This window comes from Augochlora pura, chromosome 7 (genome assembly GCF_028453695.1).
Source record: "Augochlora pura isolate Apur16 chromosome 7, APUR_v2.2.1, whole genome shotgun sequence".
NCBI classification, from domain to species: domain Eukaryota; kingdom Metazoa; phylum Arthropoda; class Insecta; order Hymenoptera; family Halictidae; genus Augochlora; species Augochlora pura.
The window spans coordinates 30,726,475-30,746,199 of NC_135778.1; the positions used below are offsets into that span (position 1 = coordinate 30,726,475).

Here is a 19,725-nt window from a genome sequence, read left to right on the forward strand (position 1 = left end):
GTTCTCACGTTGTCAGTGTTGTTCCTTCGTCTACGCCACGTATTGCCTCAAGCTAGCTCGCACGGGCTTCCGCGGAAGCTCTTTACACGTTTGCTACGTGTGCTGCGACCAGAATTTTACGTATTCCGCGCAGAAAGTGAAACTACATTCTGCGCGAATTCTAACTTAGCCATTATTATTTTAAACATTAAGCAATGCTATAAAAAAGTTCAAGTATTATGATAAACTTTTTAACAATGAGATAAAAATTAAAATTTGTTAATTTTATTTTCTTACAAATTTGTTTATTTACGACTACTTCTTTTGTTAATGTACTTCATTTGAATGTAAGAAACATTAAGATAACTATTGCATGTATTCTGTGGAAAACAAATAAAACTGAAATTTCTCTTCAATTTCATTCGTTTGTAAATTTATTTAATTCTTTTCACATATTTTGTTAACGTGCTCCGTTTCAATGTAAATCAAATTATGGCTATTATTATTTGTATTTATTGGAACATTTGCGAATTTCAATTTATATGAATTGTTACGAGCCGAGGGCCGGTGCACACGTGGCCGGAGATAAATGAGTTTGTGCGGATATTTTGAAAGGAATGCGTGGACTGGCCGATGCCTCTGTCATCACCGGGTCGCCACTGATTGGGTAATGGGGTTTTGGATTGAATCTAATTTTGCCTCGTAACTTCAAAAGAAAATTAATAGATACACCTCGAGCGGTAAAGGTGTATCTTTGTGGGATCGTTACCAACAACTGACTCGAACTGGGAGATGGAATGAAATAACTTGTACACTGAATTGCAAGTAAAAATTAATATAATCTAACAACTTCAGTCTATTACAAGTGCGTAAGTGTAGTGTAAGTTTCGCGATTGTCCTAAGACACGCTCCCTGATTTTCGCACCAAGTCGGCGGGGGTTAACTATTGCTCGAAGGAGAACTCGGCTCGATCTTGCTACGTCTCGCGTCGCGATCTGACTTGAAACTGCCCGATGAGAATTTTTTTTTTTTTTTAAATTCTATGTGATGATGTTGGGAAAATCGTACCTGAGAGCAATGGCCCTCTTACCGATTTGGTTGAGAAGTGGTTGATCGTGGGATTACCTTCATGGGGTATTAGGTTATGTGTATGTCGATTATGTTAGAGTGGGGAACAAATTTTCAAAGAAAACCCCTATAGTGAGTATATGTTCCATGGGTTGGTAGAGACTAGTAAATGAGGTTAGGGTGTGGTGATGAGGCCAGTGAAGGAGAGTGTGGGTAGGGTAGATGGTTGAACTATGTGAGATTAGTGATGTCCATTGGAAACTTGGTTTTAATTTTGTAGGGAATTCTGTTGCGGTCATAGAGACCGGTGTCTCGCATGAGTGGGTTTGAGTGTTGGTCGACATTGTATCTGGAGATGAGTGCAATTATGTGAAACGAGATAAGCTCCATGTTGGCTTCTAGGTGAAGTTGGTTAGTATGATATCTGGGAGGCTTGTCTGTAATTATTTTAAGTATTTTGTTTTGGTATATTTATAGGTTCTTGAGAATGGTCCTGGGGGCGGTACACCAAATGTGTGATCCGTAGGTGAGTACCGGCCTGAGACAGGTTTTGTAGAGTGTGAGTCTGAGATGTTGTTTTAGCTTCGAGCCACGTGAGATGAGGGAATGTATGGAGGCTGCTGCTTTTTTGGCTTTGTTTATCCTGTCGAGTACTGCTGGAGTCCAGCTGAGCTTGTGATCGAAACCTATTCCTAGGTATGTGACCCCGGTGGACCATACGACTGGGTGTCCATCCACGAATAATGGGGTGTTGATAGGTGTAGAACCTTTTCTTGGAAAACCGATGGCTTTTGTTTTGAGTGGGTTGAGCTTTAGTTTCCAGTTTCCAAAGAAAGTGGATACTGAGTTGATGTATTCTTGCAGCTTGGAGTGAAGGGTGTGCGTGGACCAGGAGGAAGAGATGAGTGTAGTGTCATCTGCATATAGTGCAAGGTGGCAGTCTTTGGCCGTTGGGATGTCGTTTATGAAGATGTTGAAGAGAAGAGGGCCAAGGATGGAGCATTGGGGGACTCCTGCAGTTATTGATAGGAGTTTCGAGGAGGATCCAGTGATGGTGACGAAGATGTGCCTGTTGTGGAGGTATGATTGTATGAGCTTGATAAAGGCTCTCGGAAGAGAGAGCTTATGAAGTTTAAAGAGTAGGGCTTCTGTCCACACTGTGTCAAAAGCTTTGGTAAGGTCGAAGAGTATCATGGCAGAGGAGCGATGGGTGTTGTGTTCATGAGTGAGAAGTTGTGCTACTCTTATTAGCTGGTGGGTAGTGGAATGTTGGGCTCTGAAGCCAAATTGCTGGGGGATGAGCGTTTGTGTGGCATTTAAAGAGTTGGTTAACCAGATGTGGATACATTTTTCAAAGATTTTGTCTATGACTGGGAGAAGGCTGTTGCAGAAGGAGGCCGCCGGGAGGCGTCGGGAAAGACAACGAATAGCCGACGCCGCCGGTCGTGCCCAGGGGCAACCCCAGCCCAGGCACCCAATGGTCTTGCGCAGGAGTGTGCGCAGGGCCCGAAGGAGGTGACCCTAGCAGGCGGTGGGATGCATTTCCCGCCGCTTGCCGAGAATGAGGGGGATAAAAAACCCTGCAAAGGAAGGCGGGGGCCCTGGGCATTATAAATGGCCGCCGGGATTTGAGCGGTGCGCCCCCCCCCCCCCCCCCCCCCCCCCCCCCCATTTCTTTTGGGGAGGGGGAGGGCGTAAGCCCAACCCCGGGACGTGGCCGGCCATCTAGAAAGCGACGGCCGGCCAAGGCGAAGGGGTTACCATTCGGTAACGAACAGTAGAACACGCTTTCCTGACTCTTCCTGAGATTATTTTCAATTATAATAAAATATGTGGGATAGCAGTAGAGACAGTTCGGGAATCACAGGTGGTTTCACCAGCAAAAACATCGCTGGCAGCAGCAGAGAAAGTGCTGTAAGAGTGCGAAACATCGTTCCCGTAATGATCGGACTTCTACACAGAGCTAAGGGCGAACTGAAAGTTCTTGGTAAGCCCGTGCATATCGTATCCATATTAGGAATTTTGCAACGCGTAAAAGAATCGGCCACGAAGGAGACGTACGTAATCGGGGACGAAACTGGAACCATTACAGCCTTCCGTCGGTTGGAAGCCGAAAATTCAACTTCGAGTCCTTCCTTTAAATTAGATACGTACGTGCGAGTGTATGGACATTTCCGCGAACAAAATGATGTACACCATATATTAATGTTAAAGATGTTGCCAATGACGAATTTAAATGAATTGACGACTCATTTTGTTCCGTCCTGAGCATAGGGCCCCAAGGACGACATTCAGACAAGGAAGGCCAATTTACAGTTTATGATGCTAGTAATGGTAGAAGGCTATTTTTGAGGAACCGAACCATCAAGTAATTTTAATATTTCGCGCGACGCATGGTAATCGGTTTACAATCTCTTGTTCTCGGTCTCAATAGCAAACGCTGGCATCATAAACCTCGGAGATTTCCAAAGGGCTCTGTGGACAGAGGCCTGAAGGCCCAAGGCAGGCTCGCGACCGTTCCGCGAACGGCTATTTTTACGGTAAATTCAGACCTGGAGGAAATCCCTGTCAAACGTTGCTAAAACATCACCTACCACAGAGTTCCTTCCTATCCCTACTTTAGACATTTTTCCACTTCCACCAAATTTCTCCTGCAACCGAGCTTTCGTAAAAGCTAATACGACAATGAAACATTAGAATCGTTTTTGCAACAAGTGCAGCAAGTTTAGAATCGTTCTTGCACCGAGGTAGTAAGATCAAAGAATCATTTAACTATTATAAATCGCGACGTCATTATATCGAGATTAGCTACAACTGCAGCCAAGTCCTTTGTAGCTAAGATCACTTCTGTACAAAGTGTAAATAAACGGATTCTCCGGAGTTAGCCTTACAACCTTTCTTCGTTAACAAGTCGTAAATCTAAGTCGCCAACGAGGCGAACGATACGACACAACACATTTATTAGAAGTTATGTACATCGCATTAAAATCTAAAAAAATGGCCGCCGCGAAAAAAGAAAAGACTGATAAAATGGAAGTAGTAGTAGAAGCATCTACCAGCAGGTAGTAGTAGTATAGATGATAATATTAGTGGGTTAACAAGAGAGCAGAGTTTAGTTTTGAGTGTAATCAAAGCAGAAGATAAGACCGACGACACCGGCATCCACAGAAGTGTTCTGATTCAGAAAGTGCCACAATATATCGTATCAAGACTTGATGCCATACTTGATTTCCTATCAGGTGAAGGCCACATATATACCACGCTTAATAACGAATATTTCAAAGCAACCTAACGATAACGGCATCTATACCATTCAGTTTTTTTTTCTATGATGTAAATTTTTTACTTTGTTATATTACGATAAGTATTAGAAATAATTATTAAGAGAGAAATACATTTTTGTTTTTAAAGTACCATTCCTTAGTAATTTAAAATAGAAAAGTCACTTAACGAAGGAAACTTATTTTTTTTGTAACCATTTGATATTTCTTTGTTATTACCTGTTCGTAACAATGCGTTCAGTAATTATGTTATTATGTTCTGCGTTTTTACAAATACTTTATTAAACACTGTAAAGTGTAGTACATAGTATCACAACATCTGTAGTCTATATATGTATATTGTATATTTAAGAATTATTACATATACAATTCACACATGTATATATAGAAAAGAGCGTTTCAACTACTATGTGCTGAAATCCAGCTTATTGTGAAGTTTCATAAGTCCGTCAACGTAATTCGCTTTATATAATTAGACTGATTTAATAAGTATATGCATGTTACTGTAAAAACGATAATATACGTGTACCCGTAGATATCATTTCTCAATATGCTGCATTTTGAATATTCATTTCTAATATGCGAACTAAGTATTCAAACGTTTCGTTATATACTCATAGCCAACATCTAAAGTAAAGATTCATTATACATTATTTTTATATTCAATACATTTGTATTCAAAGGTTTACATCCAGGTGATAATAAATCATATTTAATACAACAAAATACCTATTATTATATCCTCACCTTCTTATTCTCTAAACCTGTACTTGCATCTGTATGTCCTTATCTCTCTTCGCTAATTTCTTCCGCACCAATTCATCTCCTTTTTCATCCCCCAGCATCTCCATACCTTCCTGACTATATTCCGTTCATCATCTAGTTTCCTAATTTTTTGTTCATAACGCATCGCCCTCTCCTCAGTATTTATCCTTAATATTTCTCAGTATTTAACCATTTAATATATTTTACTAATTATATTTTACTTATTTTTTAATATAAAAAAACATGATTGTTCGAGTTTCCATCTGTGATATCTTGGCCAAACGGAATGAGATCGATCCATTCCTTGAACGCATGGTGCCTGGGGATGAGAAATGGATCACATACGACAACATTATGCGAAAACGTTTGTGGCCAAAGCCTGGTGAAGTTGGTCAGATGGTGGCCAAACCAGGACTAACAGCCAAAAAGGTTCTGCTGTGCATTTGGTGGGACTGCAAAGGAATCATTTATTATGAGATGCTTCTATATGGTCAAACACTGAATTCAGATCTCTACTGTCAACAACTGGACCGTTTGAAGCTAGCAATTAACCAGAAAAGGCCAGAATTGCCCAACACGAGAGGTGTGTATCATCAAGACAACGCCAGGCCACACACGTCTATAGTTACTCGTCAGAAAATTCAGAAGCTTGGCTGGGACGTTTTGATGCATCCACCACATAGTCCAGACCTGGCACGAAACGATTACCATGTTTACCTTGCATTTCAAAAATTCCTTAGTGATAAGAAGTTGGCATCGAGAAAAGATTGTGAAAGTCGATTACAAGAGTTTTTCACTAATAGGGGCCAAGACTTCTACGAGAGAGGCATTATGAAGGTACCTTTAAAATGGCAACAAATTATAGAACAAAACGGTGCATATTTGACCTAAATTGGACAATCCGAAACATGTTAAATAAAATCTTGAAGTCACGTAAAAATAATGGATTTCTTTCTCCCCAACCTGATATTTACTTAAAAATTCTACAAACTGGAATGTCATCAAAAACCTTGAAAAATTTTTGCTACGGTTCAAATTACCATAGATTTGAAGATCGAAGCTGCCCTTTACAAACAATCCTTCAAATTTTGTTCTACGATTTTTATTGCTTTAGTCGTTTTATGGATCAAAAATCAGGAACAAGCTTTTTGCAAGTCGTGAAAAGTGTTTGTGTATGAATAATTTTGATATCGGCTGTAAGTTCGAAAGGGCATAGCCGATTAAGATGGTCAAAACTGCCCTTAGAGGTTTTTCAATGAGTCATACACCGTTCGATAGCAGACCAATAAAAACTCATCTGTGTAAAATTTTAACCCCGGAACTGGTCCGTGAGGGTAGTTACAGGGTAAATTAGATTTCGCGGTTTTCCGGCATTTTTCCACCTTTAGCGACTTTCTAAAATTTTGAAAAAAATATTACTTATTTTGGACATCAAGCCGGATGTTATAGAATTTTTTTAGATTTTTCAGTTGCAAGCTGTGACTATCAAAAATGAAAAACCCCAAAAAAATCAGAAAGTTGAAGATTTCTCCAAGAATTAATATCTGCAAAACTATTTCATTAATTCCCTGACAAGGTATTATCACGGCTCGTGTACTCAATTTTTCTCAGATTTTTTGCTCGCTAGAATAAAAAATAACTTCTCTTTTAGAATAATAATGTGCTACATAAACTGTAAGAACAATTGTAAGAATTGCGAGAGTATGAATTAAATAAAAATGTATTGGCCGTGGAAATGAATTATTACAGATTAGAAATTTTTGGGAGACGTATGGATGGCAAAGTGTTAATACTTTACCAACCGGTAGCCTGTAAATCAGCTGTTTACCCCAACCGGTAACCTGTGAATCATTTGTCATGGCAAACTATAATTTGCTATCTTTTATTCAGGCATTATTATACAATTTTTTAAAATATTAGATACTAATAGCTAAAATAAATATTGTTTAATGCTAATATTATGAAAATATAAAAATGTTTACGGCCAAATGACTGGTCGGTAAAGTGTTAACGTGCCACCCGTATTAACGAGAGGAAGGGGAACAGCGAAAGAGGATAAAAATAAATCCATTTCATAATGCACATTCACTCGATATACAAGACAAAAGGAGAAAATAAGAGAATGCATTATTACGGCTTCGGGAGTATCGATTACGCGCTTCTATTTGTTCTGGCATGGACGTTGCCATGTTTGTTAAATATTCCAATATCCGCTAATTAAATCGATAACAAACAGCTCAGTATCCGCCGACAAATTACTTGAGCAAGTCCAAGAACATGATAATTAGTCGAGTAAATGCTATATAGAGGGTGCTAGAAAATTATATGTCGGGATCATCGTAACGTGATTCTATACCCCCGATTTGACGGATATTGACATAAGTAACTGGCCGCAAAATTCACCTTGACCTTGATATTCCTAGGACAAAAATGGAAAATCGTTCTTACTGCGTCGTCTTTTACTCGTTGCGGGGACCAATTTTACAAAATATATATTTACATAAAGATCTGTCAATGAATAACATAATTTGAGTAAGTAAAGAGAAATTTGCATTATTTGATATAGAATTTTCCAGCTTAAATCAATTTTGAAGTCATTTGCTTGCGTCAATAACCATCAAGCCGAGAGCGTAAAATCGCGTCGTGATGGATACGACGTATAATTTTATGGCATTTTCTAATATACATATAGCGTTGGCAACAACTACATTCTTATTTCATACATTTCGACTAACTTTTTCACTAAACTCATGCATTTATCTCTGCGGATTTTTATGGAAAATAATAATTTTTTACATCGGTTGCAAAAAATATATATCGAATAATTAATATACATTCCTTCTTTAATCATTTCAATAAATTCAGAATTATATATTGACTTACATATTGAATTATATATTGAATTAAATTCAAAAAAATTGATCAGAAAAATAACATTTTTTACAGAATTCGAAATCATTCAAATTGATGTTTAAACGAATCTCAAATGCCTCGAGCAAATTTCATAAGTTAAAAGCTAACGGCAGCATGATTAAATTAACAAAAAAATCGTAAATGGTTTTGACAATAAAACCAGATTTCGTTTGACTTAGATTTAGACAAAGTTATCATTATTAATATACTTGTTATACAATGATCATTTGATGATACTTTTCGATTAAAGAGACGTTTTATTGCCTTTCTGTTTTGTTGGTAGTGGTTCTGAATTAATAAAGTGTCTACTGTTCTTTACCTTGAACCATTGTGTGATTTGCGGGCTTCCGAGTTAAGGTTGTCTGAATCGATATACAGGGCGTGGTAAAAATAACGGGGCGAATAATTTCCGTAAGAACTCACTCATTGTCAGACGAGAATTGGAATCACGTGAAATACTATTCTAGAAAAGTTCCATAACAAGGTAAGATACTAATTTCAAGCCGTAGATAGTGAATGAATATTTTATTTTACATTGTGCATTTGGGAATTAAATATTTTTAGTTATTCGAAAAATTTTACATTTGATAATCAAATATCCTATTTGTTCGAAAAATTATACTTTTTCTAACAAATATTTATCGTAAATATCAAACAAAGCACTATTTGATATACAATTTCAAACAATGTTTACGATAAACATGATATTTTATGTCAAACATTTCATTTATTTGTGAAGTTATATTTTTAAGAATGAATTATTGTATTTAAAGTTTGAAATATTTAGTTATATAATTTCTCTCGACATTACAGATATGCGTAAAATATAATTAATTAGAAAGAGACATAATCTTCGAACGTAAGAAATCATAACATAATATTTGACTACTTTTGAATAATTATTTTACAAGAATTTGTTGCACTAGATTCTTCTAAATCATCTGTTTGATTATGAATGGAACTATTGTTACTTCCGCACAATTTTTTGTGGTGGAGAAAATTTACTGTACGTATATCTTTTAATTAAAAAATTAATGTTGCAACGTCGAGCAGAATAAATAAATTCTTAATTTGAAAATTTTGCGATGTACCAAGGTAAAGCAGAGTGTAATTATCATCGAACGAGGCACTTAATTTGCATAATTACGAAGGAGCTTCGCGTGGAGACAAGATCGTTTGATTGCGCGATTCTGTGAAACGCTTTGTTCACGAGTTTACACGTAGATGTTCCGGGATGGCGAAACATGGCACGATCCATTTCTCTCGAGAAACTGGTAATTTTACTTCGCGTCACGTCTTGGAGCAACAAAAACGAAGTCTCCCGCTGAGAAAATTTGCAAAGTGAGCGAACACTGAACATTACCAACACATTTAATGGTACGAATTTTCTTATTGTTTAAATTGAATCATGTTGCAACTTCGTGCATATAATTTTGGACACATGATAATTTCAATTTTTTGATATATCGACTCTCACTTCTCATTATTTAATAATTTAATTATATCATTATTATATCATACTAGCAAACCCGGTGAACTCCGTTTCGCCACCAGATGGCTTCGTTTTTTGTAACATTTCGTTTGGGGATTAAAAGATGAAGAAAAGTTATTTTTTTTGTTTTATAAACCATATTGGTTTGTAGTACATGCTATGTATCAGAGATGGCGCTGTATGTGAAAAATGATTTTCCCTGTTTTCCTGCTTTTCTGTTGAAATTTTCCAGAATTTTGGTTGCTATAAACCTCACGGAGCCCGAGACCTTTCCAACGAATGCAAAACCGTGGAAATCGGTTCGTGCGTTCTGGAGTTATAGCGTCAGGAAGGAAAACCCGACTTATTTTTATATAATAGATTATATGATTATGTCAATATACGAGGTCTGTAAATTAAGTAATGAGACTGATTTTTTTTAAATTTTTTATTCAAAAATAATTACAATTCTATATTGTCACCTTCAAAATAACTTCCTTCTCAGGCCACACAGCGCTGGAGACGTTTCTTCCACTCCTCATAGCAGTGCTGGAACTCCGATACTGGAATAACCTTCAGCAGGTCGGTTACAGCCGTTTGAATGTTTTCGACTGTCCCAAAATGATTTCCCTTGAGGTGATTTTTCAACTTTGGGAAGAGAAAAAAGTCACAAGGACTCAAGTCAGGCGAATAAGGAGGCTGAGGAGCCACAGGAATGTTTTTACTGGCCAAAAGCTCGTTTATTGAAATTGCTGTGTGACAAGGAGCATTATCGTGATGCAACACCCACTTGTTCTTGATGTTTGGTCTCACACGAATGACCTTTTCTCGAAGTCTTCCAAGAATCTCTCGGTAAAAGTGTTGATTGACCGTTTGACCTTGGGGTAGAAACTCTTTGTGGACGATTCCGTGGATATCAAAAAAACAAATCAGCATGCATTTGATCTTTGACTTCGCCATCCTTGCCTTTTTTGGACTCGGAGAGGTTGAAGTGTGCCACTCCCCATGCTCTGGCGCTTGGTTTCTGGGTCGTACTCAAACACCCAAGACTCGTCACCAGTAATGACACGTTCCAGAAAATGGGAAAAAAAAAATCACCTCACGGGAAATCATTTTGGGACAGTCGAAAACATTCAAACGGCTGTAACCGACCAGCTGGAGGTTATTCCAGTATCGGAGTTCCAGCACTGCTATGAGGAGTGGAAGAAACGTCTCTAGCGCTGTGTGGCCTCAGAAGGAAGTTATTTTGAAGGTGACAATATAGAATTGTAATTCTTTTTGAATAAAAAATTTAAAAAAAATCAGTCTCATTACTTAATTTACAGACCTCGTATCATTACAGCAATTATATCATCATGATATAAATCACATCAATGAAAATATAAAATAATAAACCGTTGAAAATAATTAGACTGTTTAAATAAAGATCGGTAAAAGATTGTATTGAAACAGATTTTATGAAACAAGAGTTGTTCATCTCGAAAATGGTTTAGTTGTGTTATAAGCATTTGTTAAATTCGTATAAACAGATTATTCATTTGTAAGCTTATAAATAATGTTGAAAGTCATCACGGATGTATTTGAAACGATTATTTTAGCAGCGTCTACATAGGATCTCTTCAATATCACGATGCAACATCGATGTCCGTACTGTAGCATTAATAATTGCAAAAGTTATAAAATTTTATCGTCGCGTATGGATTGGCCACGGGAGGCAGCGGTGTAGCATGCGTCGACAAAATTTACGAATTTATTACATCTGCATTCTCTCGACAAAAGTTTCAAGAATATTTATTGCAAATTTCAATGTATAAATTATATCTGAAAAATTTATGAATCGAAGATCTCACGAGTTCTTTGCCTGAATACTCTGAGCAATATCTTTGTTAACACGGTTGTGAAATTGCATTGTTAATCATTTTAAAAAGAAAATTATCGTACATTTTTTAGAAGTGTGCAAGTGGTATTTCGGGCAAGTCTGTCATTAGTTTGATATCTTAACAAATTTTGTGTACTAGAATTGTTATTCAGCGCGACCCAATAAATAATCAATCGAATCAAAATTTATGTAGTTAAAAATTTACCCGACTAAGATTTTATTGTAATAAGAATCGAATTCGAATATGAATGTATTAGTCGAGAGATTTATACTTGTAATAGCGGTTTCTATTAAATTTTATGTAAAAATATCTGATTTGTATATAAATTTTATATTTTTTGTATAGTTACAGTTGTAACAACTGGTGGTCGGAGTGTTGGTTTGTCACAGTATTTTTATTTGTTTCGGGGAGGATTCACACGAAGACTCCCGTATAACACGGTGGTACACTAAGAACTCGCACGTAGAGTAGTAGGAAAAGGTCAGAGCCGTGACCGCGGGGGTCTCGTCTGCTGTCCAGAGGGTCGGGTGTTGGAGAGGAGATACCGCGAAGGTGGAACGTCTGCTCGCGAAGCTCAAAACAAGACTTTTTGGTTCCCGTAGTCGGGGGCGGAAGGATCGTTGGTCAAATGCGAGAGCCGTAGATACCGCGTAGGTGGAACGTCTGCTCGCACTGCTGAACTAAACTCTTCCGCTTTTCACTTTTTTTTTTTTTTAATTATTAATAATGAGGTGGGGTGGCCCGTACCTGCCAGATCACACCGGCTTACCGGGCAAACAATGTAATTGTCATCAACAACATGATGTCGTATTAATTATTAATGATTGATGTTTATGAAGAAAATTTACAAAAAACTTCGTGAAGGGAGAGGTGGAAGGCATGTGGTTGGTACGAAACAAGTGTAGGGAAGGGGAACAGGAAGGTTTGCCAACCGCTGAGGAGGAGACAACACCATGAAAGAAAAACAAAAAAAAAATTGGTATCTACAATCCTGACCTCGGCAAGCTTCTGGGTTAAACATATGCAGCCCATTGTTTATCCAGAGTAAATCTCGACCTGGCTGCTGGATCATCTATGTAAGAGAGGGGAAATTCAACCTTAGTTCGGTAGGGCATTTTTAACCTGTCGTAGTTCCTGCTCCCCCTGAGGCCGACCAAGTAGCAGAAATAATAGACAAGCTCTTTATTACAAAGTTGGATAATAAGCACACACCAGATGATGAATACACTCCAGCTGATGGAGTCGACAGCACAGACGACGAAATTAAAGAGCAGGAAGTTTCCCAGGCGATTAAGAAGGTGAAAAGGAAAGCTCTTGGGCTGGATCTGATCCCTTCTGAAGTCGTCTGGGAACTTGGAAAGGGTGCTTTGTGGATGTTGACACAAATCTTTAACAACTGTTATAATCAGGGCTACTTCCCCAGAGAATGGAGGAATGGTCGACTACTATTGATACCTAAGATACAAGGAGATACTAATGCGGGATGGAGGCCGCTGTGTATCCTGTCCAATTGGGCAAAAGCATTAGAATACTGCCTTAAAGAGCGGTTAAATAGGTATATCTTTTATCAAGACAATCAGTACGGATTTAGAAAAGGAAGGTCCACAATACACGCCATAGATAATATTATAAATTTATGGGACGAAGCCAAGAAAAGGAGACACCATTGTGAAAATGTGTACACATTTTGACGTGCGCAGAGACGCGATATACAAGGAAGTCGGACACTTCGACATGACCCTCCTAATGGATAGACTTAAGGATAAGGACACGTGCCAGAAGGCTAAGGATTACATCTCCTCTGTACTCAAGGAGAAAGAATCAGAATCCAGAAAAGGATGACTGGGTTCAACAACCCTAGAGGAAAAAATAAAAGGAGAGGAAGAGGTAGAATAGGGACACAGGCTTGTCGTGGCCTTAGTTAAACGGCTTTTTTGACCCTTTTTGAGTCACTCACTCACCCTGCAGTAATGCCGAGAGGCGGGTCCGGGGTGAGTGAGTTAAGGGCAGAGGCCCGAGGAGTGGTTTAGTGGGTAACATCGATGTTCATGAGCCCCACACTATCGGCCTCAACACCTGGTCGGCTACGTGCACAGGTCCTCCGGTGTGCGTAACACATTCCACTCCTCCTGAAAAAAAAAAAAAAAAAAAAATAAACCTGTCGTAGGTGCCCGTTTGGGAAATGAGCGGGTTCCGATGACCCGTAATTTGCATTTTGTTTATACTATTGAATATATATCGGTTATAATTAATATATATTTGTTTATACTATTGAATATATATGTTGATATTTGGAACATTCATGCGGCGATAGAGTTCACTGGTAGGAAACCTTGCTCCGCAACCAGTGATAATTTTAAGTATTTTATTCTGGGTAGCTTTTAGCCTTTGAAATAAGGCTTGTGAACTTGGATAAGCCGACCAGCATACGGCTGCTCCATACAGTAGTATTGGGCGGAGAGAGACTTTATAGAGAGTAATTCTTAGGCTTTGTGAGAGGTGTGATTTAGGCGAAAGAATGCGGTGTATGGCAAAAGCTGCCTTGAGAGTTTTTTGGATTCTATCCTCGGCCGATACGTTACAATTCAGTCTGGTATTGAGTTTGATCCCGAGATAAGTCACTGAGTCAGACCACTGGATAGGTGATTGGTTAATGTAAAGTGGAGGAAGTTTGGTATAAGGACATCCTACTCTGTGGGTGAATAATATTGCTTGTGTTTTGGTTGGATTTAACTGGAGCTTCCAAGAGAGAAAGTATTGGACAATGATATTAAGGTACGTCTGCATTCTAGCCATGAGAGTACGAAGTTGCCGTGAGGAGGATATGAGAGCATTATCATCGGCAAATAGGGCTATGGTGCAGCTTGGATGAGAAAGTATGTCATTAATGAAAACATTGAAAAGGACCGGACCAAGTACTGAGCCTTGGGGGACTCCTGCAACTATGGGATGCATCTCAGAATGAGAATCATTAAGGTCGACGAAGAACTGACGTTTATGTAGGTAAGATTGTATTAGGCGTATGATATGGGAATGGAAGCCGTAGCTGTGCAGCTTGAAGAGGAGTGCATCATGCCACACCGAATCGAAGGCCTTGGCCAGACCGAGCAGAACCATGGCGGTGAGTCTTCTGGTATTAATTTCCTGAGATATTTGTTGGGAGATGTGTAGGATTTGGAGAGCAGTGGAGTGGACCCTTCGAAAACCAATCTGCTGATTAATAATTATGTCCCTTGATTCAATATGATTCAGTATAAGCCATAAGAGACACTTCTCCATGATCTTGCCACAGATCGGGAAGAGACTTACCGGCCTGTAACTGGTCGGGAGATCTGTTGGTTTACCAGCTTTGTGACTCGGGACCACCTTAGCTATTTTCCAGTCTACGGAAAAGTAGGAGAGGAGATAGGCTGATTTGATTATATGGAAAATTTGGAGAATGACATTGGAAGCTGCGAATTTCAACATAGGAACTGATACTCGATCCGGGCCAGGAGCCTTCTTATTTTTCATTCCCTTTATGGTGTTATAAATGAATTCGGAATTTATGACGGAAAAGAAGGATTGATCAACCTCGTTCATACCCTCGAGGCTGAGGACGTAACGGGAAATATCATTGTCCCTAGGAGAGTTGAGAGTCGAGGTGTGGGCGTGTATCCCCTCAAAGACGTTGGCTAGCGCCTCGGCCTTGACACGATCATCACTAATGTACGATGACCCGTCCACGAAGGGAGGAATGAGGCGAGATTTCCCACGAGACAGAATATTGTAAGTGGCCCAAAATGTAGGATCCGCTTTTTTAAACTCGGTAATTTTTCTTCTCCAGGCAGAATTTCTGAGTAAGTGAATCCGGGCTTTTATTTCTAAGGTCAGGTACTTGATTTGATTGCGGAAGGTGATGCATCCAGTGATCTGCCAGCTTCTCCTACAGGCTCGTCGCTGCTTGATTAAAGGTTGTAGCAGCTTGTCTAAGGATAAGTCAGGGTTTCGCCTATAAGGTTTTGTGACTGTCACCGTGGCCTTTTTGCGACAGGCATGTAAGAAGGCGTTTAAGGCCTCTAGGATCGAGTCTATTGAGGAACGGGTGATCAGAGCTGTTTCCAGGACGAATTTGGACGTAAGGCCGAGGTATAATTTCCAGTCGGCCTCAGAGATGTAGGGGGTCGCGTGTTGAGCTGCGGTGGGATGAATTATCACCGGTCAATCACCGGACATCATTCACCAATCCATTTTCCCCTACACTCAAACCATGCATGCATCTCCACACCATTCCTCTCCTTCTGCACTCCAGGTCCCAGGGAAGTGTTCTCATTAGGACCTGCATCGCTTTCGTCGAGACCGTTCTACATACGTTCAAACACGCATACAACACAATCCTCTGACATCTATTCATCTTGACTTCTCTCGCATATTGGTAATGCATCATATCACACTATACACGCGCACCATACATCACACACGCTTCAAATAAACCCCTATATATCACACGCATACCCTTCTTCCTCATATCTCATTACTCTACACATTTGCCCAACTATTATAAGAGGAGAGATTACAATACCGTATTAGAAATTAATCGGCCCTTTTCAGGGCCACACAAAATAACGCTGGAAACTTCGGATATGTGTCAATTGTTGAAAAATTTGTGATCAGTGTGGAATAATAGTGCAGTGAAAGTGAAAGTTAGTGTAATCTGTGCCGTTCTACATACGTGGATTACAACATTTACAACTGAATTGATAAGTTTGCCATTAATAATATTTGTGAAAATTTTGAAATTAATGAGAAATTCATGAAATTTTTGTTCGTTGCTCGAATGCGGCTCATAGCCGATGCGCGGCCTTCTTTCCTGGGAGCGAGATGAGCTTCAGCCAGTTGACTCGCATGCGCAGCAGCAGGAAAAATCGTCTGTGCGCAACTATTTTTTTCCATTAATAACTCGTTAAGAAAGCCGCGGATTGCATTTCGGCAAAGGAAAAGGTTACTTAAAATGACCTCAGGAACGATGTTTCCATAATTACAGATCACCCTGTATACGGATGCGCGCACCGTCGGATGCAGCTCGAAGTGAAGTTCTCCCGCCAGAGCAAGCGCCACGGTTGACACGGTACGGAGCCTCTAATGAAGCGGATGGCCATCTCCTTCTCTAACCGGTAAAGCAACTGCTTGTCACGTCGGCTCATCATCACAGTCGGTGCCCACACAGGGGCACCGTACAAGGCCATCGACCGCAAAATAGAGGCGGCGCATCAGACTCACAGGTCCCCTGAGATTGGGCATCAGTCGACCTAGTGAGGTAGCCACTCCTCCAGCTCGGGGGACAAGGCGGTCGAAATGCGCCCCGAAGCTCCAGTGACTGTCGAGGATTAGACCGATTTATCACATCTCCGATCTCACCTCGACGCAGGCTCCCGTTAACCCGGATCATGTTAACACATATTCGTCCGGTAATTTTTTGCACCGCCATTCACAAAATGCGGGCATTTTTTGACACTATCTGTTCATATAAAAACACGAAGTAACTTGTTAAAAATCACATATTCTTTAGTAAAATTTTGGAAAATGATATAAAACAAACTTGTCTTTATATGTATATAAATTTTTAATTTTTTTTGCATTCTGAAGATATAAAATATCCGAACACACAAGCGCTTAAACTTTGAATAAAATTCTTCTATACGGTATACCGAATATTTGATTTAACAAATTATGTTTCCTCGGGCTTACATATGTTGCCTGGGGGTATTTACAAGATTATCGCATATCGTGCGTGCTAAAAACTACGCTTTTACTTTGTTTTTGTTTACGTTTGCACCGTTTCGCGACGCAACGAAAATTGAAATCAATTCTGTATTGGTGTTGTTGCGCACCCAATAGAAAACAGACCGTCCATATTCGCAGCTGCAGCTGCATATACATAATTTGAAGGGTCGCCTGTTTGGACGCAACATAGTCCAACCATTTTATGGGCCAGGCCTCGGTTCCTCGACCGTCCTAGCGAGCACACTCATAAAGCCATTAGAATCTTAAAACTTCAGCCATCAAGGCCCAACCATTTCCCCTGTCCAGATTTTTTATACTCCCTTGTTATTTCATTTTTACTTTCCACTTCCTCTGCCACCTCTCCTTCCACCTTCCTACTAGCTGACAAATAAAAGGCCCGAAAGGAAGCGAGCGAGAGGCATTATTATAACAAAGTAACATCGAGCACTATACTTCGACAACGCGTCGACAAACACGACTTTTTCTACCACCGGCAACAACATTACATCCACGCGTCTCTTCATTGTATAGTCACCACATTTTAAAATATATGTGTATCAAACATTAATTATCGGGCGCCGTTTTAACCGTTCCCGAAGTGTCGGATGTTGAAAATCGATATACCGAAACTCCCATCCAAGCACATACATCGCCTGTTCGGCGACTCAGTTTATTAGAAAACGTTTTAAGTAACCATTCTGACACCACGTGCATCACGGAAAAAGCCATTGGCCGAGCGCCTTGCGAGGGAGGGCCTCCTTCTATGGTGAAGATGGACCGAGAAAAATGTCTGCTGGCTCTCCAAGGGCTCCGCCAATGGGATGCGTGCATTTCCTCCCAAAATAGGCAATTTTGTTTCATTGGTCGAAATCGACGCCGCAACTGGAATACTCGTTTATCATGCCAGACAAGGGTGTCAGAGTAGTTCTTTTGCCTCAAGCAGTAATATTCCGCGAGGCGACTTTCTACCTGAAGACAAAAAACTTCGAGACAGACATTCCTCGGCCATCGAAAAGAACACATACAACAGGTCATACATTCCAAGTTCTGTCACACACAATAAACAGTAAATAACTCGGTCAATTTGTTTCACTTCCAACGATCCCAATAAAGTTAATTCTTTCTTTGGGAAACGAATTGTGCGCGATATCAATACAATCGCCGTTGTATTCGCAACAATTGGAATGATCTGTTTGGTAAAAATTAGAATTTTATTTATTTAAACTTAAAAGAACAAGAATCAGTTATCTTCTATAATGTACAAATGACGAATTTTCATCATTTAGCTATTGGTGATCGTTTGCGAAGTGACGATTTTTCATTATGCGGACGAATATGTGTTAAGGTAATCTTGATGCAACCTTGCCAATTACCAAAAAACAGTGAAAAATTGAATTTAATTAACATACTTTTCTTTTCAAGTCTCTTGCTTTATGAAAATTGTTTTCTTATGATCGGCTTTTTGTACCTCGTAAAATATTTTTCTTAACCAAAGTGCAATATAACGATCAATCGATTAACACAAAGTAATAATATAAATTATAATGTCTGAACAATTAAGCATGCCTAAAATTTGTTACAAATATACTAATTACAAAATAAAAAGAACACAAATTCAATCTGATTGCTATCAATGTTGTTATTTACTTATCTTTTTGATTTAATCGTGACATAATGCAATTGTTGTATTCACGATGCAATAACTCGTTAAAAATGATGATGTGACTTCCAATAACTAACTGTGTAACCATGCACATAGCCACTTTCTGTGAAAAAGTATACTCATGTTACCTCGTTAGAAATAACGATTCGTGGAAGCTCGTAATGGTCGTTACTAGATTTCGAATGCCCACGTAATTTTCAGTGTATGGAGAGAAATTTCCGAGGAAATGTTTTTAAAAGGCAGCGTTACTTTCAGTGTCGAAAAGTCAAACACGTCAAGGACAGACTTGTTTGTGCTTCCAAATATTTCAAGTAATAAATAATTTTAATCCTTTGCACTCGATGCCATTTTAACTGTAATTCTAAAATAACTATTCTGACATATAGTATTTCCATTTTATATGACGAAATGTATTTTATGCATATGAAATTCAATCTTGTAACTCATGCAATAACAGTCGTACTTGTAATAATTTTTTAAATCTAATTTTTCACAATATAAAAATTATTTTGGAACGTGTTGTAACAATGTTAGTGGTGCCTCAGAGTCACCACTCGAGTGCAAAGGTTTAATATTTGAATTTGCCAACGTGGATAACGTACTATGAAAATTCAACGATACCGTATTATAAATACATTTTTTATTGCCTCATTGAACCGAATTTACAATGTAGTTTATAAACATCGAAGAATTTCTTTTTCAATCCCTTGAACGCGGGCGAGTTCATCATCTTTATGTCATTTATAATCATTGTTTGTAATGATAAACATTTTCGTCGAATAAATAACTGTTATTCTATAACAGCAATAGTTAGCGTCCTCGATTTTGGCAAACTATACGTCTACTCTCATAATTTATGAAAGTTGTTGCGATAAATTGTGCGTATAAAGTACTGATTATTTCATTAATCGGAGAAGAACTGCCACAGTGTGTAGGTAAAAT

The 19,725-nt window shown here is 38.9% G+C and overlaps 1 protein-coding gene and 1 long non-coding RNA gene across 3 annotated transcripts in view; one reads left to right on the forward strand and one right to left on the reverse strand.

Annotated features, from left to right (window-relative positions):
• LOC144473328 (uncharacterized) overlaps nucleotides 1-19,725 on the reverse strand; it is a 54,928-nt gene that overhangs the window by 7,179 nt on the left and 28,024 nt on the right. For both annotated transcript variants that reach the window (XR_013494547.1, XR_013494548.1), the window contains exon 2: nucleotides 13,319-13,486. This is a non-coding gene — a long non-coding RNA (uncharacterized LOC144473328). The remainder of the gene's footprint in view (nucleotides 1-13,318; nucleotides 13,487-19,725) is intronic.
• LOC144473319 (uncharacterized) lies at nucleotides 2,878-4,725 on the forward strand. The gene is made up of 2 exons (XM_078187098.1): nucleotides 2,878-3,197; nucleotides 4,150-4,725. Exons 1-2 carry the CDS (start codon nucleotides 2,878-2,880, stop codon nucleotides 4,337-4,339), a joined length of 510 nt encoding a protein of 169 aa, XP_078043224.1. The 3' UTR covers nucleotides 4,340-4,725.

Coding starts and splice junctions, on each gene's coding strand:
- LOC144473319 (XM_078187098.1), top strand. CDS start 2,878: ATGTGGGATAGCAGTAGAGACAGTTCGGGAATCACAGGTGGTTTCACC. Junction 3,198..4,149: donor CCTTCCTTTAAATTAGATAC/GTACGTGCGAGT, acceptor TGGGTTAACAAG/AGAGCAGAGTTTAGTTTTGA.